Source organism: Miniopterus natalensis, chromosome 17 (genome assembly GCF_054644295.1).
Source record: "Miniopterus natalensis isolate mMinNat1 chromosome 17, mMinNat1.hap1, whole genome shotgun sequence".
Lineage (NCBI taxonomy): Eukaryota > Metazoa > Chordata > Mammalia > Chiroptera > Miniopteridae > Miniopterus > Miniopterus natalensis.
The window spans coordinates 37742992-37758493 of NC_142097.1; the positions used below are offsets into that span (position 1 = coordinate 37742992).

Genomic DNA, 15502 nt, shown 5'->3' on the forward strand with positions numbered 1-15502 from the left:
GCATAGTGATGAGACATTTATAAAACCTTACAAAGTGATCAAAAGATATTTGCATATGATGTACCTGATAAGGGCTTAATATCCCCAAACTCTATGACTTGCACTTTAATTTTAACTAAGACGGCTGCTAATAGCTAAACGCAGCATTAATGAGCACCTGGCAACAAGGACCCAGGGAAGCTAAGACCTTGGCGTTGACTGGCATTTGAAGGGTCAACCAACTCATTAATACAAAGAGCAAGGGACCTCGCAGTGGCCCAGTCACAGTGGAAACTGCCTTTCTTCCCGGATCCCCATGCAGAGATTTTTTTTCTAAAGCATTTACACAGATGGAACTGGCAATGCAAAGATTTTGAGACAGAAGAACCCTTTATTTTAAAGTGTTTGAAGATTCTGGGTTGCAACGAAGCATGCTTACACAAGCCACAGGGAGATCATTTGGGAAAAACACAAAGCGAGTATCGTCTGTTCATACTTCATCGGGTTCATATTTTAAGAAACCTCGGCTGGTCTGGCTCCAGCAAAAAAATTCCCCCAAAGGAGCATTTCATGACACGGCTTTTTATGTTGAGTGCTTAGCTTTACATATGTGATAAAAGTTGGTAAGACCATATATCTGGGCTTTATTTTTCTTTTCACTTACTTCTGTGGTCAGCTGGGGTGCTTTTATTGTATGAGATGGATTTCTAGGAATGGAAACCCAGTGTGTAAACTGTGCTTACAGGAAATAAAGATTCAACTGTGGCTGGCTGGCTAAGGCTTTTGTCCAGGAATCAATTTGGTTATAAGTCAGGGTGGCTGGGAGTAAAACATTGACAAAAGGTGGCTGGGAGTGACAAAAGGTGGAGCGTGTTCCTGGATGCGTTTAAGAATAAAGAGAAGAGCCCTGGCCAGAGTGGCTCAGTTGATCAAGCATCATCCTGTGCACCACAGGTCACCAGTTCAATTCTGGTCAGGGCACATGCCCAGGGTTGTGGGCTTGATCCTCAGTAGGGGGCGTCCAGGAGGCAGCCGATAGAGGTTTCTCTCTCTCCCTCTCCCCTTCTCTCTCTCTAAAATCAATATTTAAAAAAAAAACATAATAAAGAATACACAGAAGCAGCATCATCAATGGTGAATGGGCATATACATCCATTCACCTGTTCGAGGACAGACTGGCCCTGGTGCTTTTTACATTTAAACATCAGGCTTATATATTCTCCCTCCCCCCCCTGCTGTCCCCAGACATAATCGAAAATTTGAAAAAGATAGAGGGAGATAAGATAAATCACTTATAGTGCCCATGACCACATTTCAACATTTTGGTGAATTTCCTTCCAATACTTTTTTCCAGCGTCACAGAACAGCTACGGCCATATCCCCATCTATTTTGTACCAGGTGACCTTTCAGAGGTTCCACATCTGTGGGTTTCCGACTCACTCAATTTGCTATTTAATAGAATTTTCCCCATGTTTAATAACCCTCCTAATAGTCACAGACTTGAAATAATACATTTTTATCTAGTAAATGCTTCAAGAACTTTCAAAAGACTGCCTTGAACAGGAAGGAGAGGGGTTGTATGATTTAAATATGGCAAACTAGAAAGGAAAAGGGAGAAATAATTAGAAATAAGAAAGAAAGACGGAAGAGAGAGGGAGAGAAGCAGGGATGGGGGACAGGAAAGAACAAATGATTTGGGTTTCAGAGGATGCTCACAGAGGGGGACCCACGAGTTGGCCAGGTGAGTGTGGTGACCATAGGGACAGTGGGAGTGGCAGCAACCCAAACAAGGACCCTTGGGACACATCAAAAACGGCCGCTGAGCAGGAAAAGTATTTGCCCAGTGTGAAGGTGGGGGACAGGCAAGGGGCCAGCAGACAACTCCCCGAGAGAGTGAACCTCAAGGCCACGGCCATGCGCCATAAGGGTGGAGGAAGGGAGGAGACCTTCCCAATGTTTAGGTAAGTGGGGGACTCTCCGCCCACCAGGCATCTGGCCTGGACTCACAGGCAGCAATCCGTGGGCAGAAAGACAACAAAAGTGATTTTTCATGCAAGAGGAGCTGGACATCAGGGAAAATCAGAGCCCCTTTGTATGACAGGCCAAGCTGCTGAAGCGAGGAAATGTCTCGGGCGAGGGCTCAGATGCGAGGGGGAGCGCTCGCCCTGGGGAGCCCGCGTCAATGTGCGCTTGTTATGGGGCTTTTCAGGGGGAGCAGGAAGCCGGTGCGGGCGACCTCCCCCCACCGCATGGCAAAGACGAGCTGGTGACATTGCCTTGGCCAGACCGCCCAGCCCCTGGAAGGGAGCCTGGATGTCCTGAAATGTCCTCGGGGAGTCTTGGGGATCCATTCTCTTTTCTTTGCTTGTGGTTTGGTCTGGGGGCCAAGGACTCCCTTCCTCTGAGATCCATCCTCACTATGGGCCCCCCTCCCGTGGCCCCACGTGCAGGGCATTCTTTGGGTTAGCAAATGAGAATAACCACCAGGCACTGAACTTGATCCCAGCCCCAAGCTAAACACTGACGTAGCTCATCTCGGCTCCTGCCAGCAAATCAGCGCGGGTGTTACTAACATCCCCATTTTGCAGAGAAAGCAACTGAGGCTCAAAGGAGATGAAATGATTGCCTGACGGGCCCCAGCTGGTAGGAGGTAGAGCCTGGATTCAAACCCTGAGTCACTCCAGGATCCGGGTCCTCCACCGCCATCTCCACCCCCACGTCCTCGCCAAGACGCCCCTCACAATAGCCACCGCGCATTTCAAGTCCACGGCGAGGCAGGTGCAGGGGAGCCCTGCGGGTCTTCTCCATTTGCTCCTCGTGAGCACCCTGAGACAGGTCTTGTGAGAGCCCCGGGAGGAGGCCCCGACACCCAGGTGTGTTCCGATGCTCTCCACACCCTGGGCTGCGTTCTGCCGCCGTCTTTCTCCCGAGGGCTCCTGGGACCCAGAGAGTAAGTTCCCCAAGGGCCCTCTGTACCTAACAGCGCCCAGCATGAAGCCAGGCACTCAGCAGGGGCCCCATAAGTGCTTAACAATGATGGAGTTTTAAGTAACACTGCTCTCCAGGCAGCCCCTGGCTCTGTGGAGTGTTTGCCGTGGGCCTTGGAAAAAACAAGAGAGGTGAGGTCTGGTCACAGCACCCACCTCTGCTCCCCACCCCAGCCGCCGACGTCTGAGCAGCCTCAGGACCCTTCGGCCCCCTTTCCTCCCGGCTCAGCTTCCCTGTCTCATTCTTTGTCTAGTCAAACGCTTCTCTCAGGGTAGAACAGGGCACCCAGGGGCAGCCACATAGTTTGTGGGGTGCCGTGCAAAATGCAAATGCGGGTCCCCTTGTTCCAACATGGTTAAGAATTCCAAGGTGTGATAAGAGATCATTAAATGATGCACAGGGTCTCAGGCCCATGACAACCGCCTTGGTGACAACAGTCATTTCACATTCTTTGAACATGTACCTATTCCTGGGGTGGTCTGGAGTATTCTAGGACAGTCTTGATTTTAGATTTTCTGGATCTTCCACCTGCTCCCTTACCTCCTCCAAAAACTAGGAACACCGACATTCCAGAATCTCACTAACTTGTATCGCCTCTCATGCTGACAACAGAAAATCTGTTGCTTGCTCCTTTACCTAGAGTTTTGGTTCAGAGAATACAAATGCCACAGTGCCATTGGTCACATGGGGGAACCCAAGGCACCAGGGTTCAACATTCACAGCAACATCTCCTCACCAGGGGGAGGTGCTTCCGTCAGGCCAGCAGGTGACTCCCATATCCGTGTCTCCAGGCCAGCCCTGCCTCAGCGCTGCAGCGAAGGGTGGTGCCCAACCCTGTGCCCTCGGCCCATCCAAAGCCAAGCTCTCCTGTCTCCCATCTCCAGCCCACTCCTCCGTGGTTCTGTGTCTCGGGGAGTGGCTCCACTGCCTGGAGGTGTCTATCATTATACCCATTTTACAGATGAGAAAAATGAGCCTCAGAGAAGGAATCTGCCCAAGGTCACAGAGCTAATACAGGGTAGAGCAGGGCTCAAGTGCAGATCTCTCTGATCACCCCACCCCCAGCGCCTGTCCTTTTGACCATCGCACGGACTTGGTTCAGGTGTCACCTTCCCTGACTCTCTTCTGGACAGTGATGCTCCTGGTGGGAGATGTCAGGGAGGCGTGTGGGGTTTTGTAGATCAGCGATGAGCCTGACTTTATCACGAGTGGTACGTGGCCCCACTGAAGGGTGATGAGGCGGGGAATGACATGATCTGATTTCCATTTTTATAAGATCCTTGTAGCCATGACTGAAGGGCTAGCATGGGGGCTGGGTGGCAGAAGAGAGAGCAGGGACGTCCGAGACCACCACCAGCATGTGGGTCCTTGCGGTGGCGTCAGGGCGAAAGGAGACCAAGCTAACAGTGTTTCTAGGAAAATGAGCCTCAAGTCCTGTCAGCTCTGCGGTGCCTCTGTGGGAACACGGCCACTGTGTTTTTCGTGGCATTTTCCCAAGACTCATCTCATTGGATTTTCACACCATGGGGGGAGGGAGGGCACAGGGAGATGGAAGATGGGGGGAGGGATGAGAGAATGGCGGGGGGACGGACAGGTATCACTTGCTAATTTGACAGCCAAGCAAACTGAGGCTCTAGAACGTTAAGGGATAAGGGAAGATTGTCCAGATGGTTAGTGGCAGGATCAGGACCAGACCACAGGTCTCCTGACTCCCATCCCAGTGTTCCCAGTGTTTCCACGCTCCTGCCCCCGACCACTTCTATCATGGCCCATATCCCTGGAGTTCACAGCTGTAGCCTCAGGGCCTGCCAGGGAGTGAGATGGGGGACACGCGGCCTGGGTGACTGCCATCACCATCCCGGGCACTGCCTCGGTGTTGGACCCTATTTCAACTAACTGGCAGCCCTCAGGTTTTGGTTTTATAGTTCACAGAAGCCATTCGGAGCAGCTTGGCCTCTGAGAAGTTAGGAAACAGGGCCATGTTATCCATGGGCCTGGATATCCCAGGGAGGCTCAGCTTCTCCATTCCCAGGCCCCGGGAGCAGTGAGCTGATTCGGGGCCTCACTCTGCTTGGTTGCAAAGGTTGGCTCCCTAATTCTTCTGGGAAAACTTCCACGTTTCAGGAAACATGGAAATGGGGAAAAGGCAATCACATGACTATCTACAAGGTGCCAGGCACCACGAGGGCTATTTTCTGTGTGTTTTTCCTATAACTTTTACAACAATCCCAGGGGCTGATTAGATGGTGCTTCTGTTTTACAATGAGAGTAACTGGAGCTCAGAGAGGTCAGGTAATTTGTCTGAAGACACATAGATGACAAGTGGCAGAGTCTGGACTCAAACCCAGGTCTGTGTGACTTTGGTGCTGGCTGGCTGAGGCTGTGCTTCCATGTGGACTAATGGGGGTTGGAAAGAGTGAGCTGGGACAGCATCCAACTGTCCCCAGGGACAGTAGGTGACAGACAGGCTGATGGCAGGAGTCTAAGCATTTTTAGTGACTCAGTTTTCTCCCAGACTCTCGAGTTGGGCTGGAGTCAAGAAACTCCCCTGGGCCTTTCCACACTCTTCAGAGATGGGGCGATGGCGGGAGGAGACCCACGATCAGCATTTGCTGAGCACCTCCGCCTCAGTGGGCATGGCCAGGCAGGAGGCACAGAAGGGTTAGGATGGTAACAGGCACCTTGCTTCAGGAGGGGGAGGGGAGAATGCGTGGGGGAGGGGCAAGAGCAGCCCCCATTACGATCCAAAGCCCTTACAGGCCCATGCTCAGTGAAGCCCCCTGTGGCTAGGGGACATAAATACCCAGGGGCCCAAGGAAGGAGCTGGGGTTGGCTTTATAGAGGAGGTGGCCTGAAGGATAGATAGAAGTTTAGGGGGCTGGGTAGACATGGGTGTGATGGAGAAGTCCTGATGTTTGGGGGGAGCAAAAACATTCAGAAGACTCTTCAGACCCAAGCACATCTCTGGCTCCAAGACCCCAACAGTGTGGCTCACCGTGGCTCCCTGGCCCCCTGCTGGTCCAGGGGAGTGGGAGGAGGTGGCCCAATGCCAAGGCGAGGCATGGCTAAGTGTATAGTCACACCCGGCCATCCTCGACCCAGCAGAGCGCCTAGGGTCTTTGCAAAGACCCTGGAACTTCTCTATGGGGGGTTCCTCTGGACTCCAGTAGAGACATCCAGGATCCCTGGAAATAAAAAGGGGCAAAAATGTCTAGCCCCTGCAGGGAAGGCTGCCTGGTGATGGATGACCTTCAGGCCCCCCTCACAGCCCCCGTGTGCTGGAGGTTGGCAACTAAGTTCCTCAGCTGGCTCCTGGCCCACACCCAGGGGCTGGTGGAACAGAGCGGCCAGGGCAGTCCCAAGTCCCCCTGGGGTCCTAATGCCTACTCTGTAGGTGTGTGCTGGGTATTTTCATGTTTACTGCCCCATTATCCCATTTTTTGACATGTGAGCAACAACTCAGAGAAGTTAAGTAACCTGCTCAAAGCCACACAGCTACCTGGCAAAACTGGGATCTGAATTCAAGTCTTCTCTCCCCCAGACTTGGCCTCTTTCCTCTACCCCTTGTTGCCTTTTCAACAAAGTCAAAGTCAATATCGATGTGAAAGATTGTCTTGTCTATAAGGAGACATGAATACATTTCTCCCAGGCCTCGGTATCAGAAAGAGCCAGGTTTCTCTTGAGCATCAGCTTCTTTTAATTATATGTTCACTGCGACTCTGATATGTGGCCTCTGTCCAGCTCCCAGGAAGCTCAGAGACACATCTGTGGCCCACCTCTGGCAGCTCAGCCAGCCTTCTGTGCACTAACCAGACTCAGTTGTCACCTTATTTAACTAATTTTATTTTAACTTCCATCCCAGTCCCTCACCCATTTCATTACTTATTTTTCCCATTCCTTCCTTCCTTCCTTTACTTTTTCAGTTGGAGGAAAAAGAACAAACAGAGTAAAACCATGTGATGTAATTTTCACAGCTTCGAAGAGCTTTTTCATATGAAGAAATTGATAAATTAGGAAAAAATGTCCTTGGTCTGGTACCAGGTCCTGACCTGCAGCTCAGAAAAGATGTTCTTGTACGGCACTTCCCAGAGCGCCATGAGGGGGGCTCCGGGGTGGATCTAGGCAGGCCCTGCCTGGCTCATCCCTGGGGGGCAGAACCAGTCTGTGCTCTTTTTGGAGCTGTCCCCAAGAGGGCCAACCCATGTACACACCCAGGAGAACGTCCCCGTTGGAGGCCAGCATTGCTTCTCTGAGTGTGTGTTTGCAGGTTAACTGTGATGGAGGTGAGGAGCTGCGGCAGAGGAAGGCCCACAGGGAGTGAGTTCCCTTGTCTTTCTGCATTTCTCGCTGCTTACCCTGTGCCATGGTGGCTGCTTCTTGCCCAACCTTCCCCTAGGTGCCGGCCCAGGGGAGGCTGCGCAGACAGAATCCTAACCGGGCAGTCCCCACACCCACTTCTGCGACTGGCTTGATTACCAGTGAGCTGTGTGACCTAAGGTAAGTTGCTCTACCTCTCTGGTCTTTAGTCCCCTTTGTTTGCAGAGCATGAGGATTGGGCCACATCAGCAGTTTGCATCCCCAGTGTGAACACATGATGGGCTGTCAAGGCAGAGTGAGCTGGGTCACCTGCAACTCATTACTCTTTTAAAAAAAATTTTATTTTTCAATTACAGTTAACATTCAATAGTATTTTATATTGCTTTCAGGTGAACAGCATAGTGGTTAGATAACAATGTACTTTACAAAGTGATCCCCCCCAGTTTTTCCAGCACCCACCTGGCACCATACGTGGTTATTACAATATTACTGACTAGACTCCCTCTGCTGCACTTTACATTCTCAGGACGATTCTGTAACCACCAATGTGCACTTCTCACTCCCTTCACCTTTTCCACGCAGCCTCCCAGTCCCTCCCCTCTAGCAACCATCGGTACAACTCACTACTCTTAAGAAAGGAATGGGACGGGGCACCATCTATGTCTCCTATCACCTGAAGCAGATGCCGGGTCACCCCATTAGTAGAGATGCTCCCCACTTGTATTCCATGTGTTTTCTAGAAGGAAAGAGAACCGAGCAGCACTCCTACCAGCTATGAGAAACCTGGTCCGCCCCTGCCCCCACTTAAATGATGCTTTCCTCAGAGCAGCGGTTCCCCATGGGGGGTGATTTTGCTCCCCCAACCCCAGGGAATATTTAACAAAGTCTGGAGATATTTCTGGTTGTCACAACTTGGTGGGCAGGATGGGGGGGGTCCTACTGGCTTCTGGTGCTGCTACACACCCCACAACACGCAGGACAGCCCCCCACAAAGGGTGATCTGGCACAGAGTGTCACCAGGACCAAGGCTGAGACACCTGCCCTGTGGTCAGGGACAGGTGACGATGACCCTACACGCTTGGGTCTATTACGCGTTATGGTGATTCGCCTGGGTTATGCCATATGCTACTTTTCGGCACGACTTGGCTGTGGAGCTGTTGGGTAGTAGTGCGAAATCTGGGACCCTCATGGGTACACTCCTGATTTCCTTTCCCAGTCCCACTTCTCCATCTTCCTAATTTGGACCCGACACCACTAACCCGCCAGCTGCCACAGCCCCACATCCAAGCAGCCATCCTTGATTTGTCACCCCTCCTTCCCCCTTCCCTCCTCTCCATCTCTGCTGCTGCCTCTTGGCGCCCGTCTCCCATCTGGTCACCTGCAACAATATCCAGACCAGTTTCCTGGTGGCTTCCCCTGCTTTCCAGAAACTTCTCCACATGCAGCCGCATAATGTTCTAAAAACATAAATCAGATGTCTTTACTCCCTGGCCCAACCCCCCACGTGAAATAAAGCAGGCTCCTGACCCTGACCGCAAAGCCTCTGCTGACCCCCAAGCGCCCAGGAGCCATGCCCCGCCCTCCTCCTGGCTCCTCTCCTCGGCCCTTCCCAGGTTCTCTCCTCCTTGGGGCCTCGGCTTTCCTCTTCTTCCTGGAAGGTCTCCCGCCAGTCCTTCTCTGACAGCTCTTTCCTGTGCCCTTGACTGACAGCATCGCTCCCCAGCCTCTGCCAGCACAGCCCCCTGCTGTTTTCATCATAACACTCATTAGTACCTGGAAGTGTCAGCTACCTCATTAGAATGTCAGCTCCAGGGGAGCAGGGACCATCTCTGTCCTGTTCACCACGGTGACTCAGAGCCTCCGGTGTCTGACACGGAGCAGGTGCTGCGTGAGCATGAGCTGAATGAATGAATGAGTGCACTGAATGAATGCATGCATGAGTGAATGAATAGAAGTGTGCCTGGCAGGCAGGTGACTTAAATCCCTTGTGCGTGTGTGTCTTAGCAGAAAAAGGGTTGTGAGTCGCTGAATGAAATAATCTCCCAGGCTCTAGGAGCTGGAGAACCTGCCCCCCCTTTTACCGAGCCCACAACAAGGCCGCCATGCACCTGGTTCAACCTGGAAGCTGGGGAGGGGGGGCCTCTCTAGGGCTTATGTATCAGGAAGTCGGAGGTGGGATCATCCAGACCCCACTTTCAGATGAGGAAACAGAGGCCCACAAGGCTCTCTGCCACAGCTCCAGTTTGGCTGTACCGTTCCTTGCCTCCCTCACCTCTGAACCCTGGATTTGATGGCCTGAGGCCCCTACTGCTCTGCAATTCCAGGACTGTATCCTGGAAATCCACAGAATCCTGGCCTTCTGAGGAGATACACACAGGTTTCTTTGAAAAAACTGCTGGTTTCCTATTGAGCCTTTCTGAAGCCTCAGACATGGGGCTTCTCCAAAACCAGTTCTGTGGTGGGGTCATTAAGTCAGATCCCAGGCTGGGGTCCACCATGACCCCCAGCTCACTAAGTCATGAGGCTCCAGTTAAAAGGAGCTGGTTTTTTCTTAAGAGAGGGGAGAAAGGAGTGAAGAACAGACGAGGTAAAGAGAGGGAGCAGGGCATTAAGGGGAGGTAGACACGAGAAGACTGCCAGGGCCTCTCCCTGGGTAACCAGCGAGTGAGCACCAGTTACAAAGCAGGACCAGGAAGGGATAGACCCTACGACAGACTGAATGTTTTTGCCTCCCCCAAATCCATATGGGGAAGCTCTAACTCCAATAGTATTTGAAGGTGGGGCTTTTGGGAGGTGACTAAGCGTAGATGAGATCACAAGGGTGGGGTCCTCATGATGGGATTAGTGCCCTTAGAAGAAGAGGCTGTGTGAACGAAGCAAGAAGGTGGCAGTCTGCAAGCCAGGGAGAGAGTTCTCACCAGGAACTGAAGGAGCTGGCACCACCTTGATCTTGGCCTTCCATCCTCCAGAACTGTGAGAAATAACTGCCTGCTGTTTAAGCCACTGACTAATACAACACCCTCCCCAAATCTGGGTGGTTCCAAGAAAAAAAAAAAAGGACATCCCCTGGCTGGTGGAAGCCTGGCTCGTCTGTTCATGCCCAGCAGAGATCTGGACAGTGGAAGGCATCCTGCTCCTCAGCAGCTGTGGCTACCCTAAGCCTCATATTCTCACCTATAAAAGGCAGATAATTAATATTTACCTTGAAGTGTTGTTGACAATTACAGGAACTAATGTAAGTCCTGCACGGAGGTCTTCAATGCATGAAGGCTGTTATTAACACTAGAGGGCAAAGGAGAACCCTCGGGGGAGGTGACTCGCTGGGGGGAAGGAGGCCTGAGCTGGCTGCTGTCACCCACTGGGGCCTGATTGGACAGGCTGTCTGTGTGTTATTGCAAGAGAAAATGAAAGCAAACACAGACAGGAAAGGTTCCCAGTCCACTGCCTTGCCTGGAGCAGGTGGTGAAAGGAGGTTATTTGGATCTAAACCTCTCTGAATAGTCCAACGCTGGGAGCATGGTTTCAGGCAGAGCTTCCCAGCTGGCCTGCTGTGAAAGGCTTCCAGGTGCTGGAGGAGTGAGCTCTCCTTCACCTCGGAGCAACCTGGTGAGGGCTGGGGAAGTGGGGCTGGAGCCCTGGGTAGTCATTGATGACTCCTCTCCCTCCTCCCAGCCCCAGGAAACAGGACTAATAGTTTCTCTTTCTCTGTGTGCCATGGTGTGAATAAAGTCTGGGGTGTGAAAAATGCTGCCCAGGTAAGAAGGGTGAGCATGATTGGGGCAAAGGACCTTCTCACTCTCAGGGTCCAGAATCTTTCCACACCTTCCCGGGCTAGTGCTTAGATCAGAGCTGGCACAGGCTTCAAGGCTGCCATTGTAAGGCTCTGACAGAGCTGTAAGTGTGCTGGGGACAGCTTCATCTATGGGCGATATATGGGACATGCGAGGGGCAGGGCGCTGCTGAGGCTGAACTTTGCCAGGACTGTTTATTCTGGGGCCAGAGCTCTCCTGATGGCAGCACAGTGAACTGGGTCCCTCGTGGACCCTCTGGAGCTAAAAGTGGGCATGGGGGCTTTGACATGCTGACATGAGCTGCTGTCGCCTGGGCCCCGAGTCTCCTCGTCCCCTCATCGTTTTCACAAGTCTTCTGTCCCCAGCATACAGCAATTGCTCCGAATGCTAGTTTACATTCTACAGCTTGCCTAACTCCAAAATGCATTAGGGGTTGGACGAATGAGGGTTGGTGAGTCCTTTGACTGAAAAGTCTGCAAAGATTGATTACTCCTTTCCTATGTTCCCAGCCTTGGGCTGAGTGTCACCAAAGATACAAAGAAAGAATAAGTGAAGGTATTGGGGAGGGAGGAAGCAGATGGGTGATTATGGTTGGGACAGGCTAGTCCAGAACATGGTGGAAGGAGAGAGACAGAGAGACAGAGAGAGAGAGAGAAACACAGAGACAAACACAGAAGTAAACAGGAGAGGAGAGAAGAGAGCAAGCATACATTATGCAGTATTTGTGTATCACTTGTACCTTCTTACTCCTAAATGCCTTCATTCCTAAGCAGTCAAGTACTTGGTCCTATGCACCGGATTTTAATGGCAACCCAGAAGCTGTTTGGGAAGGGGCAGGATGACATGGTGGGAATTGCTCTGTAGTGAGACAAAGGCTCAGATCTGGCCCTGCAGCCTCCTACCTGCTGGGCAAGTGCCTTACCCTCTCTGAACCTGTTTCCTGCCTGCAGATGGGGTGAAGAGACAGAGCCCTCTCAGGGCCACTGTGATCACGCCATGTGGTAACGTGAACAAGGCTCTGTGGGCACTGGAGTATTTTGACACTTATCCAGCAGAAGGAGAAGACCTGGTTTTGAGGGTGGGAGGTGGCAGAAAGAGGCTGAGGTGCTGTCAGCCCTGGTGGGGCTCAGAGCAGCACCCAGCTGCCCTTCTGCATGCAGCCCTGCCAAACTGCGTGGCTGCTTTACGTACACAGAAAGCTGGGCTCTCCTGGCCCGGCAACATCATTTACAGGAAACCCCCAGGAAACGGAATCTGCTGTGTGTGAGTTGCCAGTGAACCCTTTAGAGTCCCCATCACAACCGGCTCTTTGTTAGCTGCCTGCTGCAGTATTTCTTCAGTTTCCGCCCAGAGGTTTGATCTCTCTTGCTCGCTCGCTCTCTTTTTCCCCATGTAATGCTTTGGGGCACTTTGTTAGAGAACAGGTACACACAAAAGCCAATATTGAGGTGCTCGGGCCTCTCCACGCCCCAGGGACTGGCCTAGGGTTAATGTGTTGTCTGCATCTCAGCCCAGACACTTGCTGGCAGGTGGTGGCATCGTGGATGTCAGATGTGCTTTTATGAGATAAGCTGGCAGTTTCCACATAGGTTGAGGGACTGCCAGGATGATTGTAGCCTTGACAAGGAATCCTGAACCAGCTTTCCCAGACCTGGGTTGGTGTGAGGATGCACTGGCCCTGTGAGGTGGCCTGGGTTGGCCCTCAAACCCCTGACCTCTGGGGGATGAGAGAGGCATTGAAGTCCCCCAGATGGCAATTCCCCACCCTCCATCTGCCAGCGAAGCCAGCTGCCCAGAGCTTGGGGCTTTCTTGATGAACACATCAACCCTAATTAGGATGAGAAATTAATAAATGAGGCACTGGAGCCACTCTGCAGAGGCCCGGCTTGCCCGTGAGGAGCAGTTCCAATTTCCACGGGGACACTGGCATGCCTGGGGTGCACGTGTGCGTTTGGGTGGTGACAGTGGCATGACTTACTGTGCCACGTGGAAAGAGCCCAGTGGAGCCTGCGAGGTGAGGCGGGCTCTGCAGCCCCTGCTCTGTGTCTAACTCAGGTGCCGTGGCAGCGAGTGACATGGGTTCCTTCTTTAAACGAGAGGAGTAGGTGTTCATGAGCTGAGCAATTGCACACCAAAGATGATGTTTTTCAAAAGAAGAGAGGAGGGCGTGATCGTGGGCCCAGAGATCCTTTGTGCAGCTGTGTTTCCCAAACTATTGACTGCACATTTACCCCTGGCATCAAGCTCCAAACTGCAAAGGGCAAAGCAGCCTAGTTTGGGAGACGGCGTGTGTGGGGGGGTGAGTGAGTGGGGGGGCAGGACTCCAGGTAAGAACAGGCATGGTCTACCAGGAGAGAAAGGGGACAGGTTGGACCACATCAAGCCTACCCAGCTTCACAAAGCCTCTTTTTAGATGGCTCCAAACGTGGCCAGAAAAGGGCCATCTTTTAAAGAGCTCCCTCCCAACCAGCACCAACATCCAACCACGCTGAACTGTGTGCAGGCGCTGTGACCGCGGCGAGGGAGGCTAGGTGTGTGGCAGAACTTCCAGAAACACTGAGGGGCGGAGTTAACACGCGGCGAACCGGTTACGGAAAAACAAAGACGAAACTCTACCCAGGGATTTTTGAAAGGAACACTCCCTCTCCTGCCAACTTTCCTCGTCCCGTCTCCAGTGTGAAAGCCAAGACCAAGCGGCAGACCTGTCCACAGCCTGACGGCGACCAGACGGCCCCCCCGCAGCCACCTGTTAGTGCGAGCTCCGCGGCTGGGCGGGCGGGCGCCGGGCGGCGCTGAAGTCGGGCGCATTTCGCCATCGGAGGAGGGAGCGGTCCCCACAACCCCGGGCGCCCAGTGTCGGTCCGAAGAGTCGTTCCAACCTTACACCACCTACTCCTCCGCCTCTAGTGCACCCCGGGTCGCGGCGCGCCGCCTCTCCCGCCCTCTACAGGGGGCCACGCCCCTCCCAGGCCGTTCCAGGTCCGCCGGTCGCCCCTGCGCACCCCAGTTCTCTATCGAGGTCTCCTGCAGCCTCCTCGCCCAGGGACCACCACGGAGGGCTCGCTGCCCGAGTCGGGGGAGACGGTGTCGCTCCCCTCCCCTTCCCTTCCCACGGAGCAGGTAGCAGCGGACGGGTAGCCCCGGGGAAGAGCAGGGAGCGGAGCGGGGTCTCGGCGGCATCAGGTTCGGGCGACCCGGTTCCCCTAGACCCGCTGGGAGCCCAGCCCCCACCCCAGCCCTCCCCCTCGGCCGGGGCCTGGAACTAGAGCCGAGCGGTCCCGGCGCTCCCCGCCCCCGGCCGGCCCCGCCCCAGGATGGCCAGTTCCCATAGCAATCGCAGAGACACCGGTTGCCAAGCAACCCCTCCCCCTTCTCCCTCCCCTCCTCTCCGGTCCGCTCCCCCCAACCCCGGCCTCCTCCCGCCCCCGAGCCAGCCTCCACCTCCCCCGGGGGCGCCGGCGCGGTCCCCTGGGATCGTTCTGGTGTCCGGCTGCGCGCGCGCGCGTGAGTTTCGGTGCGTTTCATTGTGTCTGTGTGCAAGGGGGTGTGCGTGCGCTAGTGGAGAGTTTGTGGGATCGGTGAGTTGGGGGGTCCTCGGCCGGGAGGGACCCCGAGCTGAAACACAGCTGGCCGCGAAGGGACCCGCCCGCTCGCTCCGTCTCCTTTGTGTCTCGCGCGGAGCCAGTGCCGCGCCCACCCCCTTCTCGGCCCGCGCCCGGGACAGGGGGTGGGGTGGCGTGTGTGCGTGTGCGTGTGCCGGGGATGGGGGGTACCGGGGCCGGCCGTACCTTCGATGCAGCACACCCGCCACAGCCCCGAGTGGGTGAGGTCGCCGCGGGCGCGGCGGGGCGGGGGCCCGTCGTCCATGGTCAGGTTGCTGCCGTTGCAGATGTGCGCGCTGGAGTAGAGCCAGTAGTCGGTGCCGATGGCGATGGCCATGAGCGAGAAGGCGGCGAAGGCTCCGGCCGTGGTCAGCAGCAACTGCAGCCCGCGGTCGCATCGCACCATGGTGGGCGCCTCATAGTCCGCCGCCCGCCGGCCCGGCCCGCCGCGCCCGCCCGCCTTCCTTCCTCTGCGCGCCGCTCCGGGGGCGCCCGGGCTCGGGGGCCGGGGGCCGAGGGCCGGGGGGCGGCGCCGCGCTGCGCGCTCCGACCCCGCGCCCCGGGCGTGCCTGTGCTCCGGCCGCGCCGGGGCTCAAACTCCGAGGCGCGGCGGCGAGTGCGGGCTGCGCGCACCGCGGGACGCGCTGGCGGCGGCGGCCGGGGGCTCCTCCCTCTCGGCCCGCCCTCCCCGCTCGGCCCGCGCCTCCGCCCCGCGCCCTCCGCGCCTCCGCCCGCCGCCGCCACGCTCCGGGCCCGCGCCCCGCTCCTCTCAGCGCCGCCCCTCGCGCGGTGGCCCCCACCCGGGGCTGCGATTCACTCTTTCC

At 54.9% G+C, this 15502-nt stretch overlaps 1 protein-coding gene across 1 annotated transcript in view; it reads right to left on the reverse strand.

Moving 5' to 3' along the window:
* CACNG4 (calcium voltage-gated channel auxiliary subunit gamma 4) overlaps positions 1–15121 on the reverse strand; it is a 40429-nt gene extending 25308 nt beyond the window's left edge. The window contains exon 1 of the mRNA XM_087826314.1: positions 14865–15121. Coding sequence (XP_087682440.1) covers positions 14865–15084 — 220 coding nt within the window. The 5' untranslated portion in view covers positions 15085–15121. The remainder of the gene's footprint in view (positions 1–14864) is intronic.
* Positions 15122–15502: the final 381 nt, after the last annotated feature.